This window comes from Bufo bufo, chromosome 4 (genome assembly GCF_905171765.1).
Source record: "Bufo bufo chromosome 4, aBufBuf1.1, whole genome shotgun sequence".
NCBI classification, from domain to species: domain Eukaryota; kingdom Metazoa; phylum Chordata; class Amphibia; order Anura; family Bufonidae; genus Bufo; species Bufo bufo.
The window spans coordinates 269,367,656-269,395,217 of NC_053392.1; the positions used below are offsets into that span (position 1 = coordinate 269,367,656).

The following is a 27,562-nucleotide window of genomic DNA, read 5'->3' on the forward strand; positions in this document are numbered from 1 at the left end:
GGAATGGGATGATCAGCAGCAAAACAGACATAATCTTGCAAAAATGTGCCTTTTATTTCTCATTATATGAGTCTGAATGTTTTCAATCTAATGGTGATTTAATGGTGCAAGTAACTTTTCCTAGAATTACTGAAGCACAGAGAGAAATGCTAAATGCCCCATTGACATTAAATGAAGTGCTAGACTCAGCTAAAGGTAACACATCACCAGGTGGAGATGGATTCCCCTTCGAGGTATACCGGAAGTTCCTTCCATCGCTCTTAAGGGTCCTTGAATCTTTATTCTTGAGGGCTGCCTTCCCAGATCCATGACAGAGGCAATAAAAATGCTGTTGTTAAAAGCAGATAAGGACACCATATTGGTAGACTCATATCGGCCTATGTCACTCCTTAATTCAGATATTAAATCGTTCCCTAAAGTATTGGCAACTAGGCTTTCAAAGGTTATTATGGAATTAATTAAGGAGGACCATAATGGTTTTATCACAGGAAGATAATTTTTTTTCAAATAATGGATGTGAGGGGTCCCACTCCATCTTGTCATTGGAAGTGGTTAGGGCCTTTGATAGGGTGGAGTGGGAATTCCTCTGGGCAGTGTTGAATAGATTTGACCTGTGAGAGGGATTTATTAATATGGTTCGACTTTTGTATTCTAGCACTCTGCATCTATCTCAATAGTAGAGGAGCGTTTGGTGGAGTTTCCCTTATTTTGGGGTACAAGACAGGGCTTTCCCCTCTGCCCCCACCTGTTTGCGTTGGTGATCGAGTCTTTGGCGATCCAAGTGAGAGCAGATCCACTAATCCGGGGATTCAGGTAGGGAGGAAGTGAGGACAAAATTTCCTTATAAGCGGACAATGTATTACTGTTTTTGGAGGACCAACTGGTCTCCCTCCCTAGGGTGATGGAAATAATGGGAGACTATGGAGCATATAATCAGGTTTAGCGATTTACTGGTTCAAGTCCACACTCTTGCCACTGGAAAAGTGGGAGAGTATACACTTGTTGGGGTTGAAGGTACTGAACAATGGTGAAAGTTTCCGTTACTTGGAGATACAGGTATCAAGAAACATTTAAGATTTTCATAATATTAATTCCAAACTAGTCATTAGGGAATTGAGCAAAAAAGCTGTGGTGTGGAGTTACCTTCCCCTCTGTAGAGCCGATAGAATTGTGTTTATTTAAACAGTCTGTCATCCTAAACTATTGTATCTTTTTTGGGCTTCGTCAATTTGGTTTAAAGAGGCTCTTATTAAAAAAATTGTCACCATCTTTAATGCATTGATCTGGGGCAGTAAAGGAGAAGGATGAAATTTGAATACCTAAGTCTACCCAGAAAGAGGGAGGTATTTCATTTCTAGATTATTAGGAAATATCCCAAATTTATTTTCTTGTGGGAGAAAATAAATTTGGCAAATTATTTGATCTATAACAGCCTGGGTAACTAGTCAGACATATTTCAACTTTTGTTGAGTCTGGGCAGATGACAAATATAAGATGGAGAAAGAATGTGATGGTTAAATCTTTGGAGAAGTCCTGGGCCTTATTAAAAAAGAAGACTGAATCAAACCAAGCTGTTGGTCAAAGCACCATTATGGTATAACGAACATTTAAGTGAAGTTTCTAAATTAGGCTATTTAAAAGGTCTGTATAAAGCAGGTTGTAACCATATTTCCGATGTTTCGGTTGACAGCACATTTATAGAATGGTATGAATTAAAAAAAAAAATTTATATTAGAGGGAATGGAAAATGGTTAAAAAATATGAGGTTTTTGAAAGAGAGTTAGGATCAGAGTTAGTTATGTGGCTAATAGAGGGTAAAATCTATAAGAATTTTTTATATTCTGGAGAGGCAGTACATGAATTTAAGAGCTGCAAGCTCTGACAGTAGGAGATGAGCACAATTTCCGAGTCTCAGTGGACCAGAATATTTAACGTTGGCTATTCTTCTCCTAATGGGAGTAATCATTTCATTCAATTTTGTATACTACACCTTTCTCTATTCTCTATTATAGTCCTAATCTATTATTTAGGATAAAACGGTGGACAAATAGTAACTTTACTATTTGTGGCAGGAGCTATGCAGATTTTTTTTCACATGGTTTGGCGCTGCTCGATAGTTCAGAGTTTCTGGCGTGAGATATTTGAAAAAATATCTGCTTTGATGAGAATTAAAGTGAGTTTTTCACCAATACTCAACCACTACCTGACTCGGAAGAGACAGGAAATTATATATTTTTTGCCCGCTTAATAATTGTAGGAAATTGTTTATCAGCCACTTTGAGTGTGTCTGCTTGGCGAGAAGTGCATAAGACATATGAAAAATATGCCATACTAGGTAGAGGATAATGTCTTATTAAACAGAGTTGTTGTTTTTTTGTTCTTTTTTCTTTTCTTCTCAGCCGGGATTAGGGGCAGGGAATAGGGGGTTGAACTTTGTATACTGTGTGGTCTTTTGTTATTGACTTTTTTTTAAATTGTAAGATCTAAAAGGAAAAATAAAGTTTATAAAAAAAAACATACTTTGTAAGTTATACCAACTACAAGCTCTACTTGAGGGTGCTGAATAAGTGGAGTTAAAGAACCGGAGTTCTGGTGCTGAGTGTGATTTCATGGGAGTGATCGCAGGTGGCTGAGTGTGGTATATAGCGGAGGTCCCTGAGAGTTAGGTACTTGCATTTTGGTACTGCCATTTAAACCCATTTTTATTTCTCTGCTGTGGACTGCCATTTAAACCCTTTTTTTTTTCCTCTGCTTGGTTAAGGGGAGTGGATTGTGCTTCCAGGTGCTATTAATTGCACCACTGAACTCTCCAGAGCTTGCTCTACCTGAAACTTTCTGTACTAAGTGGGCTGCTGAATAAGTGGAGTTTAAAGAATCGGCGTTTAAGACAAGGAGCAAGAAACTAAGGTTTGATAGATTTTCCTTGTGTGTTGTTGGCTTGATTCTAGTGAGTCCTCCAACTGCAGCAGACAGGGTCTAAATCTTAACTCATATTTACTGTTTACCTTCTTTACTGTTCATCCCTATTTAAACATGTGCCCCATGGACAATGCTACTAAGTGTGTGTCCTGTGCAATGTATGCATGCCTTGAAGAGCCTTTCAAGGGTGAATACATTTGCACTAGATGCAATCATGTTGCATATTTGGAGCAGCTTGAAACACTTAGGGGCATTGCAGACCTGTAGAGAGGCTTAGACCTCACTGTGCAGGCACTGACTGGGGTCAGTGAAATGGAGGTGGGAGGAGGAGGTCAAGATCAGGACTATCAGATCAGCAGTTGGGTTAATGTAGGAAGAAGGGATAGAGGGAAAAGTGCCAGGGAGGCTAGTCCTGAGTTGGAATGCCCTAGTAAATATGCCTGTTTGGCTGATATTAGGGATGAAAGCCCAGGGCCAGCAACACTGCAGCAGGGCATTTCTCCTAGCAACCAGGAGGATGACCGCTGCAAGAAGGATGGGAAAAGGAGTGCAGCAAAGGCTAGACAGATGCTGGTGTGGGGGACTATTATTAGGAGGACAGACAGGGTCATCTGATGCCGAGACAGTGAATGCCGAACAGTGTGTTGTCTGCCGGGTGCTCGGGTTCGCTATATTGCGGATTGGATTGACAGATTGCTGGGTGGGGCTGAGTAAGACCCAGTGGTCATGGTACACATTAGCACCAATGACAAAGTTAGGGGGAGATGGAAGGTCCTTAAAATGATTTTAGGGAACTAGGAGAGAAGCTCAAGTCCAGGACCTCCAAGGTAGTGTTTTCAGAAATACTACCAGTGCCACGAGTGTCACCAGAGAGACAACGGGAGCTTAGGGAGTTAAATAAGTGGCTCAGAAGCCGGTGCAGGAAGGAAGGATTTGGGTTCATGGGAGAACTGGGACGACTTCTCTGTTGGTTACAGGCTCTACAGTAGGGATGGGCTGCACCTTTAATAGGGAGGGTGCAACTGACCTGGGGAAAAAATGGTTAGAAGGCTGGAGGAGCTTTTAAACTAGGATCTGGGGGGAGGGTGGGGGATCATACTAATAAGGGGGTAGATAGTGTAGATAGAGAGTGGGATATAGAAGGGGACAGTGGGGATTTAGTGGTGGCTGGGTTTAGCGAGGAAAGTAGGGAGAAGACTGGGCATAACTATACACTTATGAAAAATAGAACTGCTGGTAAGAAGAACCTGTTACATACAAAAATCAACCAAGGTAACCCAAAAATCCTGGATATTCACTTTATAGGTAATAGTAATTTAAAATGTATTTTCACAAATGCCAGAAGTTTAACTAGCAAAATGGGGGAGCTGAACGCTATGATACTAGAAGAACACATAGATATAGTTGGTGTGGCTGAGACATGGTTGGATTCTTCGCATGACTGGGCTGTAAATATTAAGGGTTTTACCCTATTTAGGAAATATAGGGGAAATAGAAAAGGAGGTGGCGTGTGCCTGTATGTGAGGAGTGATCTGAAGACAAGTGTGAAAGAGACAAATGTGGGTGAGGATGGTGAGGATGTGGAAACCTTATTGGTGGAAGTTCAAAGTGATATAAACACTGAAAAAATAATACTTGGTATAATCTATAGACCCCCTAACATCACAGAGGAGATATAAATGCAACTGTATAACCAAATAGAGTGGGCTGCACTAGCTGGTATGGTGGTCATAATGGGAGATTTTCACTTCCCAGACATTTACTGGGGACATGATTCTGCCTCCACCGCAAAGGGGAGAAGATTACTCAACTTGCTGCAGGACCACTTTATGGGCCAGTTTGTAGAAGCGATGCTCTGTTGGATCTGGTAATCCATAATGATGCAGAGCTTGTTGGAAATATTACTGTTCGAGGAACACTAGGTAATAGTGACCAAAATATAATTATATTCCCCCTAAACTATAAGAAGCAAACTCTGTCAGGCAGAGCAAAGACAGTATATTTCAAAAAGGCTAATTTCCTTGGGTTGAGGGCAGCATTTCAGGGCATGAACTGGGTGCAGCTACTGTCGCATAATAATGCTTAGGATAAATGGGAGAGCTTTAAATCCACATTGAGTAATTGCACGAAAAAAATGTATCCCTTTAGGTAACAAGTACAAACGGCTAAAATTAAACCCCCAATGGCTTACAGCTACTGTAAAAAGGGCAATAAAAGACAAAAAAGGGTATTTAAAAAAAAATACAAATCTGAGGGGTCAGCTGAAGCATTTGAAGATTACAAAGGGCTTAATAAAATCTGTAAAAAGGAGATATAATTTGCAAAAATACTAAACGAACAGCAGGTAGCAAAAGAGAGCAAAACAAATCCCTGAAAATTCTTTAAATATATAAATGCTAAAAAACCTAGGTCTGAGCAGGTAGGTCCACTAGATAATGGTAAGGCGGGGTAGTCACTGAAGATAAGGAAAAGGCAGAGTTACTAAATGTTTTTTTTAGCTCTGCATATACAATAGAAGAGGAAGGAGCTGTTATCTGTGGTGCTGGGGCTGTTAGTACACCCAGTAATGTACTCAATTGGCTAACTGTAGATATGGTCCAAGACAAGTTAAATAGGGTAAATGTGAACAAGGCTCCGGATCCAGACGGATTACACCCAATAGTGCTTAAAAAGCTTAGATCAGTCATTGCTGTGCCCCTGTTTATAATTTTTAAAGATTCTCTAGGTACTGGTACAGTGCAAAGTGATTGGCACAAGGCAAACGTGGTGCCCATATTCAAAAAAGGATCAAGTTCCTTCACAGGTAATTATAGACCAGTTAGTTTAGCTTCTGTTGTGGGAAAAATGTTTGAAGAACTGGCAGATAAGTGGCAGATGAGGTTTAACACTGACAAATGTAAAGTTATGCACATGGGAAGGAATAATACAAGTCACCCGTACATACTAAATGGTAAAACACTCGGTAACACTGACATGGAAAAGGATCCAGGAATTTTAATAAACAGCAAACTAAGCTGCAAAAACCAGTGTCAGGCAGCTGCTGCCAAGGCCAATAAGATAATGGGTTGCATCAGAAGGGGCATAGATGCCCGTGATAAGAACATAGTCCTACCACTTTACAAATCGCTAGTCAGACCACACATGGAGTACTGTGTACAGTTCTGGGCTCCTGTAAACAAGGCAGACATAGCAGAGCTGGAGAAGGAGGGCAACTAAAGTAATACCTGGAATGGGGCAACTACAGTACCCTGAAAGATTATCAAAATTAGGGTTATTCACTTTAGAAAAAAGACGACTGAGGGGAGATCTAATTAATATGTATAAATATATCAGGGGTCAGTACAGAGATCTATCCCATCATCTATTTATCCCCAGGACTGTGACTGTGACGAGGGGACATCCTCTGCGTCTGGAGGAAAGAAGGTTTGTACACAAACATAGAAGAGGATTCTTTACGGTAAGAGCAGTGAGACTATGGAACTCTCTGCCTGAGGAGGTGGTGATGGTGAGTTCACTAAAATAGTTCAAGAGGGGCCTGGATGTATTTCTGGAGCGTAATAATATTACAGGCTATAGCTGCTAGAGAGGGGTCATTGATCCAGGGAGTTTTTCTGATTGCCTGATTGGAGTCGGGAAGGAATTTTTTATTCCCCTAAAGTGGGGAAAATTGGCTTCTACCTCACAGGGTTTTTTTTTTGCCTTCCTCTGGATCAACTTGCAGGATGACAGGCCGAACTGGATGGACAAATGTCTTTTTTCGGCCTTATGTACTATGTTACTATGTAACTCTTAAGGGACTATATACAGGAGTATGTGACTGTAAATAATATTATAAGTAATAACCAATATGGGTTTACCAAGGACAGAAGTTGTCAGACTAACCTGATTTGGTTTTATGAGGAGGTGAGTAGTAGCCTGGACAGAGGGGCGACTGTGGATGTAGTGTTTCTGGATTTTGCAAAGGCTTTTGATACTGTCCCTCATAGACGTTCAATAGGTAAAGTAAGGTCTACAGGCTTGGAAAGTATAGTTTGCAATTGGATTTAAAACTGGCTGAAGGACCGTGTCCAGAGAGTTGTGCTCAATGATTCCTATTCAGAATGGTCCCGGGTTATAAGTGGTGTACCCCAAGGTTCAGTGCTGGGCCCTTTATTATTTAATTTATTTATTAATGATATTGAGGATGATATTAATAGCACCATTTCTATTTTTGCAAATGATACTAAGCTGTGTAGAACTGTACAGTCTATGGAAGATGTCCACAAACTACAAGCTGACTTGAACACTCTGAGTGATTGGGCATCAACTTGACAAATGAGGTTCAATGTGGACAAATGTAAAGTTATGCCTCTTGGTAGTAATAATCTCTGTGCTTCTGAGCATTCAACTCCATATGGAGATACATGTGCCATAAGTTAGTTATGGTAGAAGAGAAGAAACGCTGAACTTTACGTCGAGCATATGGACCTTAGAGGGTGCACTAACACAACCGGTACCGGTTGTGTTAGTGCGTCCTCTAAGGTCCATACGCTCGACGTAAAGTTCGGCGTTTCTTCTCTTCTACCGTTACCCGAGCAGCAGGGTGGCTCCTGCCCAAGGCGATCGGACGAATCTAGGCTGCACCAACCGATGCAATTCTCTTCTTTTGGCCTTCATTGTGGTTGCGCCCAATTGGTGCAACCGCAATAGGTGAGCAAACCATCTCTTACAGTAGAATTTTAATTTACTGAACATACTTACCCTATGAGCGCCTTTCTCTATCCTATTCTCCATCATTTGCTATAAGTTAGTTATGGTCAGTCTTCATCATTGCAACTACGCAGCAGGGTTTGCAGCTGCTTAAAAGCTTTGTAAACCTTCACGAGCATATTTTTATTGTCCCAGACCCATTGCAAAAAATGAAGTAATATTACAGTTAACAGCTTTATGCAGATCTTTGCATCTCTATAATAAGATTCAACAAACAAACCATGTATAGTCTGTTCCTGCATCAAACCATCTCTTGAGCTTCCTGATAAACCACTTGACTATCTTCAACTGGGAAACGCGTCAGGACTGGCTTGTTTAACCTTTTTTGAAGATTTTGAAGGGCCTTCCAGGTGTCAATCCAGGGTTTAGCCACTGCTAAATTGGATTGCCCCTTTTGTGGTGGGTGCTCCACTGTTAGGCAGGGGTAGCCACAGGGCATTGTATAGGGACAGTTTATCTCAGACTCTGTTCATTATGGTAACATCCATGGGCACATCCTGGTATCAAGGAATCGTGCGTAACACAGTAAATATATATTTATGAAATTCAGATTGTATATTATTACAATTAGAAGCACCGATCAAGTGAAGGTCACAATATAATTTCTTTTTCTAATATTCTGAGGTCACACTTTTTTTGTGGACACTAGACAAGCGGTTATCGTTTTTGTATATTATTTAATAATTTAATATATTTTGGGGGGGTTTATTTTTGTATACATATCATTAGTGATGAGCGAATTTCATATTTTGAAATTTGCTCACGCTTCATTTAGTGGTAAAAGCAGAATTGCATTATAGATTCCGTTACCGCGGACCATAACGCAATTATATGACGAAATGCACAATGGAATGCCTTTAGAGGCATTCTGTTATTCATTCCGTCATAATAGAAGTCTATGGGCTGCAAAATGGATCCGTCCCATTTCCATTATGCAGGGGAGTCTGAACTTTATGGCGGCCATTATGGCGCATAACAGGTAGTATTTAGTGTTAGGACCCGTCTAACAGAGATCACCTTGACGTTTGACAGACGGGCTCAGATGGTTTTGTACAAAATGCATTTGCCAAGCATCTCACTTTATAAATAAGCGTAGCATTAGCACTATAATATTTTTTGTGACTATGGCATTATTGTACTTTATCTGGTTTGCATGGTGCTGCTGCACCTGGCAATTGGGAGGTGCTGACTAACCCCCTTTTCTTTGCAAATATATATATATATATATAAATATATATATATATATACAAAGCCTTGCTCATTGATTAGCGTGGCCAGCACTGTAAGTGAGTTCTCCTTTGTTAATTTGTGCTGTGTAATTAACCAGCTGCCGGGAGAGATGCCTGAGTGAGCGGTAAGCGCTCCATATTGACATTGTAGGGAGGCAGAGGGAAGCTATTTTACTCTATATAGGGACAGTAACATACTATAACTGTCCCTATATACTGTATAACAGCTTTCTCCTGCCTCCCTGCATTGCCAATATCGAGTGCTTACCACTCACTCAGGCATCTGAGATAAATATTTTGGACATGTCCCCAAATATTGTAAAATAAAAAATGACATCGTCAGGAACCCATTCCTCGTGACGATGCTTGTTTACACACTGCAGCAGTCACATGAAGGTATATGGCATTTGATTGCACCAACCAATTAATGTCCTCAGGCCAGTGATTTGAAGCAGCAGTCAAGTGCCACACACCTGCATTTTTTTATTAGTTATTCTATGCACTTATATAGCGCTTACATATTCTGCAGCGCTTTACAGACATTAGCATCAAGCTGTCCCCAGTGGGGGTCACAATCTAAGTTCCCTATCAGATTGTTTTTGGAGTGTGGGAGGAAACCGCAGTACCAGGAGGAAACCCAGACAAACACGGGGAGAACAAACAAACTCCATGCAGATGTTGTCGTTGGTCAGGTTTGAACCTAGGACCCCAGCTGCAAGGCACCAGTGCTAACCACTGTGCATGTCACTGTCCCTGTCACTGATTGGTTGCAGTGATCACATGCTGTATAGCTGCACATCAACACTGCAGTATGTAAATATGCAGCAGCTGTTGGATTGGACTGGCAGTATAGAGAATGGTGCATAAGAAAGAGATAAGAATACCTTCCATGTTTTATTTTACACCATCTATATATACAGGATTATTAATTATCTTGTTCAAACTCTTCAGGATAGCAGCCACTTACAGTGTGGTAAATACTATATATAATAATGAGAAATAAAAGGCAGCACAAAGCCTTTACAATGTAAAAATAGGGAACATAGAAGCACTGTAAGACTGCTGATTTTTAATTTTTGACCAGAGTGTTCCTTCCAGTATACCCAATTTCCATATTCTTTGAGGGAATAGTCCAAGGCAAGTGTGTTAGCTACTCACAGCAACAAGTACTTAATCTATAGCCATTTGGCCTCTTTTCTCAAAAACTTTTGAATGCTGCAAACAGATTTGTTTCTAGGGTTAACAGCTCCTTTTCTACACTTATTGACGCTTTAATATCCTAGCACATAAAAAAAAGCCACAAACGTATTTTGGAATAATAACTCCACTGAAAACTGAAAAGGTATTTCAATTAAAACATTATATTAATTTTTGGTCACAGAACTATACATTGCAAGGAATGCTAAATAAATATCTATATCTAAAATAAATCTAAAATTGAAAACTTTTCATGTTTAAGCCTCAAATGTAATGTTTTCCTTACTTGATCGTATTTCACCATCTTCTGATGAAACCCAATATCGAAGCAGTAGTATCAGAACTGTTGAAAGCTTGTAAGTTACCCATGCCATCTAGGGACAAAATATAGATTCCTAAGGAGAGATGAAGAATGGAAGAGTCAAGTAAACATGATTTAATACTTTATAACAGTTCTATATAAAATATTTAAAGGGAATTGTCCCATCTAGACAAGATTTTGTTTTCTATTCAGCTTCTCCGACAATTCTCTGGCTATCAACTGTTATCATTGGGACAAGTTTCTGGCACCTATACATTATGCTGTAATAATAAATACTAAATACACGGCACTTGCTGAAATTAAAGGGGAGCTATATATAACACATGGTAATGCCAAGTTTTCTGTAGTGGTTCTCTTTTCTGGTTGAGTGCTTATCAAGTAGACTCCTTTTATATCAATATGCTGTAACAGGGTATTTTTACATGAGTTGCCCTCTATAACTTACAACATATACACATGTATACATAAAATACTGAATCATATTTCCTTTAAAGGTCTTGTTTCCTCACACACAACCCCTTTTATATGGGGAAATAACTCCCAGCACCCCACACAAATCTGATTTGTTGGAGGACTCACATTCTAGACATAGATATGTAGATCAGACATTTTTGTCACTTCCTGACGATATGCCATAATGACTGTGATGAATACACCCTTTAAGAAATCTATTAAAGATTCTGAGATTGTAATACAGTACATTTGGAAATGGTGAGGCTTATCAGCATGTAAAGGAATCTTCAAAATTATCTACTAATGATCAATATTAATGAGCAGCTACTTTGAAGTTAAAATTGCAGCTCAAGTTCAGGAGAATCTCGATGTAAATTATATGAACAAAGTTCAACAAATTGCAAATATATTGCTCATATAATTCTAAAATGATTTATTCAATTACATAAGATAAAAAAACATTTTGGTGACAGATGTTCGTTAAAGTGAACCTATCACTACAGAAGAGTTAAGTTTTAAAAAATGTAATTGGCAAGAAATAAATTAATTTGTCACAAATTGCTATGTTAAAACCCCATTCAGCCTATCAATCAATAACCATTTTTAACGGCCGCTTAGACAGAAGTGGACCTGTCTAAAGGCCGTTAGAAACAGTAATACCGCAATATGGCCTTATGGTTTTAAAAAAAAAATCACTCACCTCAACCACTTGCTTGCGCAGAGGCAGTCCGCTCCTCTCCTTTCTTGATTGAAAAAGACCTGCCGAATGACCTGCAGTGAGCGTAATGACATCACCGTGTGCTTCTGTTGTTCCTAAGACAACTCCAGCCATAATTTGTTACCATGAAGCGCAAGAAAATTCAGCTTAGTTTAGAATAGAATATTTTTCCTAAAATTCGGACTGAATTCCACTTCGGATGCTCGGCTTCACTCAACGCTACCTATCACCTCTCCTGACTTGCCTGTTTTAACAAATACTTGTATTCTTTATGAAATAACAAGCCTGAATCATGTTTTCATAAAACTCTATGTTGTGTAGATCCTCTTTTATTTCTCCTAGAAATGTATGTAAAAATCAACAATCCATCATGTTAATATATTGCATTTGTTGTTTTTCTGCAACAAAGCTGCCAAATGTGAATATAGCCTTACTAAGCATCAACAAAAGTCATTAGTATTGAGCGAAGCGAAGCAGTCAAAGCGGAATTCGGTCCGAAGTCAGGGAAAACTTCAATTGTAAGCAAATCCGAATTTCCTTGCGCTTTGTGGTAACGAATGAATTTTCCTAAAATGGCAGCTGCACTTGTTGAAAAGTGAAAGTGTAAGTGTAAGTGTAGAGAAGACAAGGCCAGAAATGCAAGATCACCCATAAGATGTGCCACCAGCCAATCCACAGGGAGCCTGGGATGTCACTGCTAGGCAGAGCCCTATTAAACACTGATCCCACACGGCCATCACCATTTTCCTGTGAGCTGAGCATAGGGAAATACGTGACAAGACGCTCATGCGCTAGGGACAGTATTGCTGCAAACTGAATGTAGGACACTATTGGAGAGGCAGAGTGCAGGGAGAGCATAGGAGACTGCTAAACTATAGACTCTGCTACAATTTATCACTGTACATAAGTGTGCAGTGCACCAATATTCATAGCTAATCCGTTCTGTAGGCTGTAGAGTTACTATGAGTCAGTACTACTAGCAGGTCTAATTTATTGTCTTGTATAGAAGTATGATCTGCAGTGCACCAATAATCATAGCTAATCCATTGTTATACACTATGGCCAACAGACAGTTCCCTGGGACCTCAAAAGGAATGGGCAGTGGCAAAAATGATGCTGAAGCCAGCACAAGTAGCAGCAGAAGAAGGGGTGGTGGTAGCAGCTGCTACTGTACTGTAGTTGACTCTGTACATTTCAGAGAACTGATGGCTTGTGCCCAGCCAAGGCGGACAATCCCAAGCCGTCATTACTTCTCTAAAAAAAGCTGTACCAGCCCTGCACACGTATGTTGAGCAGAAGGTGGGCCAGTTTTTGACCCTGTCGGCATCTGGTACAGTTCATGCCAGCGCTGACGTGTAGAGCTGTAACTATGGTCAAGGACAATATATGTTCTTTACAGCCCACTGGGTAAATGTGGTTCTAGATCAGGCACACTAGCCACTTGGCCAGGTGATGGCAATGCCGTCTCCGCATTGTAATCATGGGATTTCTGCGCCAATATCCTTCTCTGCCACCTCCTCCTCCCCCTTGTCCTCAGCCTCCCCTCTAGGCACAGTTCACAGCTCACCCTCCCCTCTAGGCACAGTTCACAGTGGTCCTCCATCATATCACCTATGCAAAGCTAGGTGTTGTCATGTGGTTCTGCACCTCGTCAGCCTGGGCGAACGAAGCCACACCGGGGAGGAACTGCTCTGCATCATCTCTACAGAAATTAAATGCTGGCTGTCTCGTCACCAAATTTAGATAGTAACCATGGTTGCTAATAACAAGAAAAATATTTTGTCTGCATTGCATGAGCTAGGGCTGACCCATGCACCCTGCATTGCTCACATCTTCAATCTCATTGTCACCCGGTTCTGTGCATGCACTTCAGCCACTCTTACCATGCAAAACATGCTTTCCGTGAGCTGCAAAGGCCAAATGCTCTTCCCCAACATCGCCTCATATGCAACGTTTCCACCTGTTGGAATTCCACCTTCGATATGTTAGACTGCCTGTACGAGCAGAGGAAGGCAGTCAATGATTTCTGTCTGCAGCAGATGGACAGGTGTACTCCCTGGTGTAATTTCCATCTTAGCTCATGTGTGACACATGCCGTTTATTTGTCGGAAGAACTATGGGATGAATGATGTAATTCCACTCCACATTGAGGAATATGATTGACGAGGGGACATAAGACGTGGAGCTTACATCTTATGGCCACCTAATATCACGGACGTTCTTGGGACAGGTGGCAGGAGATCGGTGAGACTGGCAACACATGATTTGATCTGACAGGTTTCCTTGTGGATCAATCAGCGTCTGTATTTGTTCTGTTGATGGCCACACTCCTTGCCTTAGGTGTTGCTAATGTGGTCATTTAATCTTCCTTATTTATAGTTGCTTCTCCCACTATGCTGCGCGGTTTATAACTCCTGTTGGAGTTCTAGATTGCTGGTGTGTGAATCTCGGTGGAGTTCCTGGTGCTTCCATTGCTCCTTTGAAGTTAAGTCTTTCCTTTCCCTTTTTGTATTTTGTTTGAGTTCTGTGTGTTGTATTTCCCTGTCATTTGTATTAAGGTCTGAGGGAGACTCCTGTTTGTCATTCCTTTTGGAAGAACAGGTTGTCTCAGTCCTGACATTAGTACCAGGATCCTATAGGGTGAGTTAGGACATTAGGTATTCCTGTGTATGAACTCACCTACCTCTGGGGTCTGTTCATACTGGTAGTTAGTCAGGACTTTGATTAGGGTTATACTAGGAGGTATCTATCTCCTTTTCCTAGTTTCCAGGCCTTATTCCCTCACCCCTTTCCCTCCTATGTTTGGTGTGGTGTTTCCCTCCCACACCCGAATGTGACACCTAACCCCTGAGGAGGATGAACTAGCAGACAAGATCTATGAGGACGAGCGAGAAGGAGGACATAAATGCCCAAGAATTTTATACATAATTAGGTGGTTTATCTGCCCAAGGGATGAGCATGAGGAGCTAGAGGACAACGATGGTGCAGATGACCCCAACATGACGGTATAAGTATGCAGTGGAGATGAAGGCAGGGAGGCCCTCCGAGTCTCTTGTGCAAATGGCCAGATGCATGCTGTCATGTTTGTGTAGTGACAGCCGCATTGGCAGTATTCAGTAGAGGGATGACTTCTGGCTATCCACATTGCTAGACACTCACTATAGGTTAAAAATGGGTGGATTTTTTTTTATCTTCTCAGAGGGATGCAAAAATGGACTACTATAGACATGTTGTGTGGTCAATTGGTCGCTGCCTACAAGCTCCATCTGCAATCTTCAGGAAGGTTTGACCAGGGGAACATCTGCACTCACGCTCCACTGCCATGACTGGCAGGGGGGAAGGGGGGGCGGAATTAGTCCGGAGTCTCTTTGCCATCAGAGTGGATATTCAGTGTGGCAGGGGCATAGTTACCCATAGGAGAACTTTCCTCCCAAAATGTTGAGAAACTAACCTCCATAAAGATGATTCAGGCGTGGAATAACCAGGATTTCCAGACACTGGTGGCTGATACAACAGAACAGATCATTCTGCCACTAATGATCATATGTAGTCTGCAAAATGGGCCGTTACTTCTGGCCACATACTGCTGCTACCATTCTGATGCTGCCACCCGCCTGATTCCACAGCCTGCTGCCTCTGCTCTCATTCCTACAATGGGGCTTCTTGGCCTACTGATATGTACATGTTACATTTTTAAAAAGATATGCATGCCACTTGGTCTTGTTATTACACTGCCATTGTTGGTTTCTGGTATGACTGTAATCTGCCATCATCTTGTGCTGTATGCCACTGCTGCTCCCACCCTTCTCACTCTGCCATGGGGCCACTATTGTCACTGTTACTGCCACTGCTGCTGCTGCCACCCTCCCCACTCTGTCATGGGTCCATTAATTTATACTACTTTTAATGAAATGTATTAGACACTTGGCCAGCACACTGGGATTGGGCCCCCAAGTTGGTTAAAAATACTGCGTTAGGCAACTGTAACTTCCAAGCCTTCACACTGAGATTTGGCCACCAAGTGGGAAGAATGTGCCTTAGGGTGGGTTCACACCAGCATTTTGCTGTTTTTCAGCTTTCTGTCCAACAGGTCCACCTACCTGTTCTTTAAAACAGAAATAAAAGTTTCTGTTTTATTTAACTTACACTTCAATTCAATCTGAAATCCATTTTTAAGACGGATTTGAAAACACTGCTTTTAGGCATATTGGCCTCAGTATGCCTGATTTATAGCGATTTGGGACAAATTAATTCATAACAAATCAAATTTCTTGTCGAACTTTGGCTGTGGAATCAAATATTTCAAAACTTTGCTCATCTCTAAAAATTATATTTGTCAACTCTACTAGAACCTCCAAGAGACTGGCAAGGAAATGAGAGACCTTCAGAACTCCCGAAGGTTTTGGCAAATCTCCTGGGTGCTGCTGAAGCTACCTGGAAACAACCAGAAAGCAGTAATTTATGAATGTCTCATTTGTGTGGCAACGGTATACTGCATCATCTGACTTGTCCATAAAATACAAACGCATTCAATGCAAATGGGGAAGCCTATAAAATGGGTGTGACCTGAAAAAAATGTAAGTGGTCATGTCCCAAAAATTGTCCCTCTCCCTTCCCCCAAATGTTGGCTTCAAAAAGTTGTCAAATATGTCAAATATGACATAAATCAGTCTCTCTCTTTCAAAGGTGCTTGAATTCTAAAATCACACTAAACCATTTGCATGAATTAAAATGCTAATGATGGCTTCTACAACTGACATATAATTTTAATAATACTTCTTCAGTTCTAAGCTTCCAAATTATCAACAAATTAAAATTTATAGAGGAAATCAAGTACAGCTAGTAAAAATACTTCCTCTGATTTCTTAACCATGTCTCAGGCTTTACGCCCAAATTAAGAAATGTCATATTTTCTTTCTTTCTCCTTCACCAGCAAATATTAACATTACAATCACAGAGCTAGCCAAGGAACATTTTTCTATTACAGTGTAATGTTTACAATAGTCTAAATATTTTTTTATAATTTAGTCTAATGGTACTTGACAATAGTTTGCGTATCTTAACTATAATTGTGCAAGAATAGCAACACATGCAAAAAGCAATAACCATGTTATGTTCTCACAATAAGCCACAACTAGCGTTGAGCGAGCATGCTCGGCCGAATACTTGGGGTGAGTGCTCGGCCGAATACTTGGGGTGCTCGAGTACAATTTAATACAATGAAAGTTAGAGGGATACCCGAGCATCAAATCAGGCACCCCCTGCTCTGAAGAAGTCTTGTTCACAAATAAAGGTTAGAAATTGATGGAAACCCAATCAAAATGGTTTGGAAACAACATTAAAGGGAGTCTTTCACCTAAACTGACCATTATAGAACACTAACACCTTGATCTGCATTATAGTCCCCATATTGGAATGCTACTTACCGTATAGCTGTCAGTCGTTTATTTTCGCTAAAAAACACTTGTATTCAATATGTTAATTAGGTTCTGAAGGTGCCCAGGGGCGGTGTTCAAGCGGCTGGTGCCCAGGCCCCTCGCCGCTTTTCATATGAAACCCCTCCCCTTTCACCCCTCTGGCCGCCCTAGGTTCTTCAGAAATTTAGTGCCAGCGCCGTTCACAAGATTCGCCGCACCTGCTCACTTCATTCCCCATTATGGGCAGAGGCACAATGCCGGCTAGATGTATGGGCCGGCACATCCGCATTAAACGCTCTTGTGCCTCTGCCCATAATGGGGAATGAAGTGCCCAGGCACGGCGAATCTTGTGAACGGCGCTGGCGCCCTGTCTCATAGATAGATTGATGGCTTGCACATACCTGGCTTTTGGCATATAGCCTTTGTGTGGTTGTCTATTGTATGTCGTACATAATAGTAGTCTAAGATGCATCCAGCTATCCTCTTAACGCTGTTTCCAAACCATTTTGATAAGGTTTTCATACATTTCTAACCTTTTATTATGAACCAGACACCCTCTTCTCTTCCGAGCAGGGGGTGCCTGGGGTTCTCCCATTGACTTCCATTGTGCTCGGGTGTTCGGCCAGAGCACCCAAGCACACAAGCTCTTTGGTGCTCGCTCAACACTAACCACAACCAATTATCTAGGTCTCTGCATAAGTACCACCAATTCCCTAACATACTTATATTGTTGAAATCTCTAAGTGTTAGTGGTACACAACTATGGTATATCTACAGTTAAAAGGTTTTTCAGGGTGTTTAATATTGTTGAACTATTCTCAGGAGAGGTCATTAATATTAGATCAGTGAGGGTCTAACTCCTGGCATCCCTGCCGATCAACTGAGGAGGCCATGGCACTCCTGTGAGCACCATGGCCTCCTCGCAGTTTACCAAGCACAGTGCCATCCATTGGAAAGCAGCTGTGCTTGATATTGCAGATCTGATTTATAAACATGATTGGGAGTAAGCTGCACCTAGGCCATGTGACTGATGAATGTAAAATCACTGGCCTAGGAAGAGCCTGAGGTGCTCTTTGGAGCACCACAGTCTCTTCAAACAGGATTGTCAGGGGTGCCAGGAATCAGACCTCCATCAATCTGATATAGATCTGTCCTGAGGGTAGGCCATCAATATCAAAATCTCTTATTTCATCTTGTGTAGGATGTTTTTGTGGTGAATGTGGTCCACTGCTGGCATCCTCCATTGTATGCATTTTTGCTGGGGATTGCCATTAGCAATGGATCACTTGCAGAGGAATTTCTCCCCTGATTATAAACACGCTACAGTGTTTGGGGTTGAGCATTTCCTCCCATTTAGGCCACTTTATTCAGTGATTTTTCTTTACATGTATCGAATGTGCTAATGCTTGTCATTGATAACATTCTGGTGCACCTGGTAGCCTGTGTCACATGACCTGTTATAGGTGGGGCTCGCAGCATCCTCCTCCCTCCCATTGTATTAGGGATCTTACTATGGAGGTATGTAGGAGCTTGGCTGTGAGTCGGACCTTAGCACCTATCAGACTGTGTTCACACACGATAGGTAGTGTAGCGGTAGGACCGACACCACACTGAGGTACATTGACAGGGTGCGCAGTCTCAGCTTTTAACATCAGCGTGAGGGTCTAGCAAGTATGGTCAGTCGCATATTATTGTGGTGCACCTTTTTTCTGTGATTTATGTATTTTTATATTTTCATCCACACATTATTTCATCTGTGCCTCTAGTTTCAATTCCCGCCTCCACAGTTTACTCCACCGTGTTCCCTGATTGAACATCCTAATTAAGCCTAGCCTTGCACTTCCTGCCTTGCGAGATTATTGTGCTCTCAGCCTGTAATCAAGCTAGTCTCTCCTGCTCTGCTGCTAATACAGATGCTCCATCTTGTGCATCAACCACTGGCTTCCTCTTGACTATGGTATTTTCCTACTCCTCTAATACTAAAGCTCCATTTTGTGCATCAGCCACTGGCTTCCTCCTGACTATGATATCGGCCTTGCAATTACCCGATGTAGTTGCAATAAAAGACTCCGAACCAGACCCGTACCATTACATAATAACTATAACCTGTAATATTATTACACTCCAGAAAAACATTCAGGCCCCTCATTTTATGTGGCACAGTATCAAATGCTTTGGAGAAGTCAAAATATATGACATCCATCATATTGACTCACACCTGTCAAGGCTAGAATTTACCTCCTCAGAGAAAGTGATTAAGTTAGTTTGACATGACCAATACCTCATGAAGCCATGCTGATACAGTGTTATATGCTTATTTTCTTTAAGATACTCCAGAATAGCATCTCTTAGAAAACCATCAAACATTTTACCCATGACAGATGTTAGACTTACCTGCCTATAGTTACCCGTATCTGGTTTTGACCCCTTTTTGAATATTGGCACCACATTTGCTAAGAAATAAGGGTCTGTCTAATACACACTTACTTCTCTTAGGATAGGGTGGTGTATGCCATCTGGACCCAGTGATTTGTCTATTTTATTATTTTTAAGACTCTGATGCACTTCTTCCTGGGTCAGACAGCCCATTTTAATAGGGAGTTAATTTTGACAGTCTGCATTTCATCTGATATTTCATTTTCCTCAGTGAATACAGTGTAAAAGAATATTTAATAGTTTTGCTTTCTAATCATCACTCTCTACAACTCCTCCCTAATTATTATGTAAGGAGCCATCAGTTTCAGGTTTAAACTTTTTACATTTTATATATATACTTTTAGGGTTAGTTTTACTCTCTTTACTCTGTTTCTGTCTTTTTTATAGTTTTCAATGCTTCCTTGCTACCTTTCTTATTTAGTGATTTAAATACTTTATTTTTGTCATTTATTGCTTCCTTTACATTTCTATTTTTCCACATAGATTTTTTTTTTTGTTCCTTACCCTTTTATTCCCACGCGATATGTACCTATCATAATGAGAGTTTAGGATTCCTTTAAAAATATCCCATTTTGTGGCTACATTTCTATTCCCGAAGACATTGTCTTAGCTAGTGAGGTTAATGGCCTCTGTTAGCTGGTCAAATTGTGCTTTTTGGAAGTTTGTCATTTTTTTGCGCCTTCCTGAAGAAACACTCTTTTGAATGACAAACGGAAGGTTATTATTTTAAGGTCACTGTTTCCCAGATGTCCTCCAACCTGCACATATGTTACTTTATCAGTTCTATTTGTTAGTTCTAAATCCAGTATGGCCATCTCTCTGGTTGGATCCTGAACCAGTACAGAAAGGTAATTATCTTTAGCTATTGCCGAGAACCTGTTTCCTTTATGAGATCCACGGGTTTCAGTTTTCCAGTCTTTATCTGGGTAGATGAAGTTCCCCATAAAAATGACCTCATTTGCTGCCTCATCTATTTCCCTTAGCAGTAGATATTCTGTGGACTCTGGTATATTAGATGGCTTATAACAAACTCCTATCAGCTTTTATTATTGTTTTTGCCTCCATGTACTTCTACCCACAGGGACTCCCCATGTTCATTTCCTTCACTTATATCTTCTAATAGTGTGAGCTTTAGACAGGACTTTACAATCCTCTCTAAACAGACGGTAACCCTGTATGTTAACCACCCAGTCATAGCTATCATCTAGCCATGTTATTCCCACCATGTCATGTCATAGTCCTCTTAAGACATTGCTACTTTCAGTTCGCTAGTTGAATTAGTCAGGCTTCTGGCATTAGTATACATACAATTAAGAGGTTTTTGGATATTTGTTTACCCTACACCTCTCCTTATGAACTGTTCTAATCCCTCCCTCCATTCCACCCCAAGTGCCATTACCTTGCCCCAGATCACTATCTGGACTATCTTCCCCTCTATAATGTAATTTCTCCCCCCTCTAGTCCCTAGTTTAAACATTTCTCCAACCTTCTAGCCATCTTTACCCCCAAAAGAGGTGCATCTTCCCCATCGAAGGGCAGCCCATCCCTACATTAGAGTCTTTAGATGTCCAGTTCTCCATGAACCTAAATCACTCCTTCCTATACCAGTTCTTGAGTCACTTACCAGCAGCGTATAGAGATTTTTTAGCAGTGCTCTTTGGTATGGAAACTTATTGGTAGTGTTCCATGGGAAAACAAATATACAAATAAAACGAGCAAGATGGATCTCTTTCCCTGGGAGATATCTCTTTGCCCACTAATATATTCTGAAAATTTTAGCATAATGATCTATATAATTAAATGAATAGTTTTACAACAACTGTAAATATGTCCAGAACTAAAAGTAAAATAAAGAATGATGGCTCCATAATTCTTGTTCTTTATTATACCACCTGTCACAATAGAATGAAAGAAACAGGTATAAAAGCACAGTTGCAGTAATCAGACAAATATTTGCTTTATAAGAAGAAACGAGCAGTAACCCAAGTGGTCCTGCTGGTCAAATACCTTGAACAGCAGATGTTATTGAATGCAAGCCAGCAAGCCTGCAGAAGAACAACATGAAAGTCCATTGTTATTTTAAAAGATATTAATTTTTCCAACAACCTAGTTATTTGACACTCTAACTCTAAACCATTGCTTGTGCGAATTATGCTGCATACTTTAACATTTTAGTACTGTTGTACTAATTTACTACATTTATTAATGTTTTAATTTAACCATTAAAAATAAAGTAAAATAATTATACATATTGCCCAAAATTATTTATTTGTGCAGCAACTGCAAATGCTTTATGTATAAAATGAAGGATTCTGTATTTTTGTTTTTTTATATGGTCATCACCATATAGTTCCCATGGGGTATAATTAAAGAGTAACTACATTTTTATGCAACTTTTTTTTTAATGTTTCAAATGCCCTAAAAATAATTTTTCTTAATTGATGGATTTTTCATTTTTAGTAAAGAAATTGACACCCGAAGATCTGTTTTCTACAGCGCTTTAAATTCACTATTTTCGCACATTGCTGACTATTCAGTGATGTACGGAATACAGACTCCTTGCATTGTAGCAATGGGGCACACATCGCTGCTCCTGTCTGTTCCCCTTAGCTTAGCTAAAGGCTGTCATCATAGCACATCGTTACCATGTAACATGGTGCTATGCCGGGATTAGCTGAGCAGTGCGGGCTCCTCTAAAAGCTATTTGCTGCAGCCCCATTGCTAGAAAAAAGTTTAGTTACTCTTTAAATACCAGAGTTCAGAACTGACAGTTACTTTGTGTCATTTTCTTGTACATGCTGTCATTAATCACTATGCTCAGCACTAACCACCATTTCAGAATTCTGAAGCAATTAATACAATTGTTTTCTCAGTTTTCTGAATATATTGCTGTGCAGTCTACTTTTCTCCTCTCTGACCTGCAATGCCTCTCTGAGCCCAAGCTGTGAGACCTTGCATTATCATTTGAATGGCCAGTATGTACTGCTGCATTTGCCGTGCAGTGTATCCCAGAAATAACAGATGATTGGTGTGGGGATCAGGGAATCCAGAAATGTGGCAATCATGAACCATCCCCGGCAAATGCCTGGTACAGGACCCAGCTTTTGTACTGTAGGTAGAGCTGCAGTCACCCATAAAATTAAAATGATCTTTCTTAGAAAATGTAGTAGAACAAGTGGCAGGCCAGTTAACAGTCTATTAGTGGAAACATCTTGTTCAGCTTGTAAAGTTTTACAAACAATTAGAAAAGCAAGCTAAGGCTACCAATGCAATTTTTATGCAGTTTTCTTTATTTTAGGTCATTTTCCTGTATTGTCTGGTTTCTTGCTAAAACCAGACAACCCCTTCATGAGCAATAAAAAAGGTTATCTGGCTCTAAGTGAAAGCTACAAATGATACAGCTCTGATTTTTCAGTCTTTCAAACATAAGTGTAAAATGCACAAATAACATTGCTATGTAGCATCCAAATACTGTAATTTCACCACAATGCCCAAAATAACAAAGGAATACTCTTTATAGCTGGCTGATAAGTAAACCATGCTGTGAATGATGCTGAGGAGAATGGTGGAAGTAATGTGTTGATGGAGCCTTTTCTATATTTTTTTTAATATATTTTCATAATGGAAAAGAATTGCAAAAAGTAGAGCAGTTTCTAGATGGTGGAGGCCCTCGAGCATTTGCCTGTTTTGACTACCCAATAATGTGACCTGGTCCTTGGTAATTAAGGCACAGCTGCAATGTATCAAAGGGGTTGCCAAATATTTTTTATTTAGATGCCCCCCACGGGACCTGTGAAGAAACCTATACTTATCTGTTCCCTGCCACTCTGTTCAGGCTCTGCGGCTGTCTTCACTGGACTTATAGAAACATAGAATGTGTCGGCAGATAAGAACCATTTGGCCCATCTAGTCTGCCCAATATACTGAGTACTATGGATAGCCCCTGGCCCTATCTTATATGAAGGATAGCCTTATGCCTATCCCATGCATGCTTAAACCCCTTCACTGTATTTGCAGCTACCACTTCTGCAGGAAGGCTATTCCATGCATCCACTACTCTCTCAGTAAAGTAATACTTCCTTATATTACTTTTAAACCTTTGCCCCTCTAATTTAAAACTGTGTCCTCTTGTGGTAGTTTTTCTTCTTTTAAATATGCTCTCCTCCTTTACCGAGTTGATTCCCTTTATGTATTTAAAAGTTTCTATCATATCCCCTCTGTCTCTTCTTTCGTCCAAGCTATACATATTAAGGTCCTTTAACCTTTCCTGGTAAGTTTTATCCTGCAATCCATGTACTAGTTTAGTAGCTCTTCTCTGAACTCTCTTTAGAGTATCTATATCCTTCTGGAGATATGGCCTCCAGTACTGCGCACAATACTCCAAGTGAGGTCTCACCAGTGTTCTGTACAGCGGCATAAGCACTTCACTCTTTCTACTGCTTATACCTCTCCCTATACATCCAAGCATTCTGCTGGCATTTCGTGCTGCTCTATTACATTGTCTTCCCACCTTTAAGTCTTCTGAAATAATTACTCCTAAATCCCTTTCCTCAGATACTGAGGTCAGGACTGTGTCAAATATTCTATATTCTGCCCTTGGGTTTTTACGCCCCAGGTGCATTATCTTGCACTTATCCACATTAAATTTCAGTTTCCAGAGTTCTGACCATTCTTCTAGTTTTCCTAAATCCTTTTCCATTTGGCGTTTCCCTCCAGGAACATCAACCCTGTTACATATCTTTGTGTCATCAGCAAAAAGACAAACCTTACCATCGAGGCCTTTTGCAATATCACTTATGAAGATATTAAACAAAATCGGTCCCAGTACAGATCCCTGTGGAACCCCACTGGTAACATGACCTTGTTTTGAATGTTCTCCATTGACTACAACCCTCTGTTGTCTGTCACTCAGCCACTGCCTAATCCACTCAACAATATGGGAGTCCATGCTCAATGACTGCAGTTTATTGATAAGTCTTTTATGTGGGACAGTGTCAAAAGCCTTACTAAAATCTAGATATGCGATGTCTACTGCACCTCCACCGTCTATTATTTTATTCACCCAGTCAAAAAAATCTATAAGATTTGTTTGACATGATCTCCCTGAAGTAAACCCATGTTGTTTTTCATCTTGCAATCCATGGGATTTTAGATGTTCCACAATCCTATCCTTTAATAGGGTTTCCATTAATTTGCCTACTATTGATGTCAGACTCACTGGTCTATAGTTGCTCGATTCCTCCCTACTACCTTTCTTGTGAATGGGCACGACATTTGCCAATTTCCAATCTTCCGGGACGACTCCTGTTACTAATGATTGGTTAAATAAATCTGTTAACGGTTTTGCCAGCTCACCACTAAGCTCTTTTAATAATTTTGGGTGTATCTCATCAGGCCCCTGTGACTTATTTGTCTTCACCTTAGACAGCAAACTTAGAACATCTTCCTCTGTAAAGATACATGCATCAAACGATTTATTAGTCATTCTTTCTAGTGGAGGTCCTTCTCCTTTTTCTTTTGTAAAAACTGAACAGAAGTATTCATTAAGGCAGTCGGCTAGCCCTTTATTCTCTTCTACATACCTTCCGTCCTTTGTTTTTAATTTAGTTATTCCTTGTTTTAATTTCCTTTTTTCATTTATATATCTGAAGAATGTCTTATCCCCTTTTTTCATAGACTGAGCTAGTTTTTTGGTCTCCGTTTGTAGTCTTCCTGTATGGATGAGGTCACATGCACCAGTGCAGTCAATGACTGGTCTCAGCAGTGATACTTCCAACGCAGTACGTCACTGCTGGGTTATGTGCCAGCTAGTTATTGGCTGCAGCAGTGGACATGTCCTCATCCATGCTGAAACTGTACATATGGGGACCGGAAGTCCAGTGAAGACAGCCCGGTAGCCACAGAAATGTTAAAAAATAATCCTAGGCAACCCTTTTAACGGTTGATGTTAATCTTATTCTACCATGTAAAATTAAATAAACAAGATTTCTGCATCAAAAATACATAGTAACTTTTTAGTTCCTTTATATCTAAAGTGCATTATAAGGAGTTTATCTCTACAAACCAGTATACACAGTAAAGAAAGAAATGCATAATGCCTTCATGTTGTTATCCAGAATTAATACATAAGCCAGTATAGTTGGAACTGTCTACTTTGAATGATTAAATCAGATAGTAAGTGTAATCTGTGAATATATTACACATACATTACAAGTTCTAAAAGTTCATCCTAATAAACAGGACAGGAGCAGCTTGAAGTAGACTCGAAGAAATCAAAGTGAGCCACTAAATTTTCTCAGTTTTCTGAATATATTGCTGTGTACAAAATACAGTCATAAACTAGACAAGCAAGCATCATGTTCTAGGTCATTGCTTTCAAGCATTGTTAAAGAATGTGATCTATGCATTTACAGACATTAGCTCAGCTTGGGAAGAACGGAAAAGAGAACCATTTTTTAAAACAAAATCATTTTAATAGGCTACTGTATAGAAGAAAAATATAATTCTTGGACTTGATACTCAGATATTTACTCTATCATAAATCTGTGATTTGAAGCCTATCATTGGAGCATACAATTGCACAGTCTATAATTTTTTTTCCTGGTGCCGTGTTGGCATCAAATGAGTGTCACACACTTTTCTTAAGGCGCATTCACACTGCGAAGATGAGCAGACAATTATCGGGAAAGATGCATTCATTCCTGATAACTGCCTGCTCGTCAGTGGAGGTGATGAACTGCATTTACATGTAGTGATTATCTTCACTGTATGAGAATGAGTGATGGCTACTGCTATCGCTCGTCCTCATACAAATTCATTGTATGTGGGTAAGGTGGAACGAATCAAAGTATCCAAAGTGGACTTTGATCTGAATTTCAGGGAAAATTCGATTAGCCACAAAGCCGAATTTCCTCATGCTTTGTAGTAACAAATACATTTTCCCTGAAGTGGAGGTAAAAAAAAATTCATACCTATCCATTTGAGTGTGAAGAGGCCGCTGCAGCCAGTCTGATTGAAGATCCCAATTCTCATGTGTGGTGATGTATGACGTTACCACGCCAGATATCTGAGATGTTCAATGATGGGGGGTGTTGCAATTGAAGTTCCCCTTCATTGCGCCTGCTACTTTCAAAGAAATGCACTTTGTGATGAAGTAATTCGTCACTAAGCGAATTTCTTTGCAAAATTTGGCAAAGCAGCCGAATAGAATTTTTGTAAACTTTGCTCATCACTATTTGTGGGCACTGACCTCTCCGCTGCCATGCCGCACCATTCATCTATGTCGCTATCCTGAGGACGGTGATACAGATGAATACAGAGATTAGCGCTTCCACAGTGGAAGCACTCACTTCCACTCCTGCTTCTGCCGCCCCCCACTTGTCACTAAGTGGTGTGTGCGGCCCTGGATCCTGGGGTATGTATGAATTTGTGGTCTTATCCTGGGTTCTGTAGCCAACTAAGAGAGGCCATAGGCCTAACTAACTGGGACAAAGTCCTAAAAAGTAAAAATACAGCCACAAAATGGGATATCTTTAAAAGCATCCTAAAATATCATTGTGAGAGGTACATACTGTATGGGAATAAAAGGTTAAGGAACAAAAAAAAAACAATGTGGATAATTAGAACTGTAAAGAAAGCAATAAATGACAAAAAGAAAGCATATGAATCACTAAAACAGGAGGGTAGCGCGGAAGCACTGAAAAACTATAAGTAAAAAATAGAACATGTAAAAAACTAATAAAAGTGGCCAAACTAGAGACCGAGAGTTTAATTGCCAAACAGAGTAAAACTAACCCTAAAATGTTCTTCAATTATATAAATGTTAAAAAGTATAAATCTGAAGGTGGGGGGAATAATGAGAGTGACAAGGGAAGGGGGGGGGAGAGTGACAAGGGAGGAAGGGGGGGGGGGGGGGGGGAGAAGAGAGTGACAAGGGAGTCCCCAGAGCCAGACTGCAGCCAGAGTCCAGATCATCTTATTGTCCTGGTGGTAAGTAGACAATGCAATATGTTTATTATTTAATTGTTTAGTTATTAATACTACATTGGAAACTAATTTTCTCAGCTGGACACCGGCCGACACTGCGCATGCGCTGGGAGCCTCACCAGCGGTTAGGGTAGGG

The 27,562-nt window shown here is 40.4% G+C and overlaps 1 protein-coding gene across 2 annotated transcripts in view; it reads right to left on the reverse strand.

Moving 5' to 3' along the window:
• COL21A1 (collagen type XXI alpha 1 chain) overlaps nt 1-27,562 on the reverse strand; it is a 465,445-nt gene that overhangs the window by 352,796 nt on the left and 85,087 nt on the right. For both annotated transcript variants that reach the window (XR_005778297.1, XM_040428578.1), the window contains exon 2: nt 10,381-10,489. Coding sequence is in view for 1 of the 2 variants with exons in the window: in XM_040428578.1 (XP_040284512.1) it covers nt 10,381-10,468 (88 nt within the window). In the remaining variant the exon portion in view is untranslated. The remainder of the gene's footprint in view (nt 1-10,380; nt 10,490-27,562) is intronic.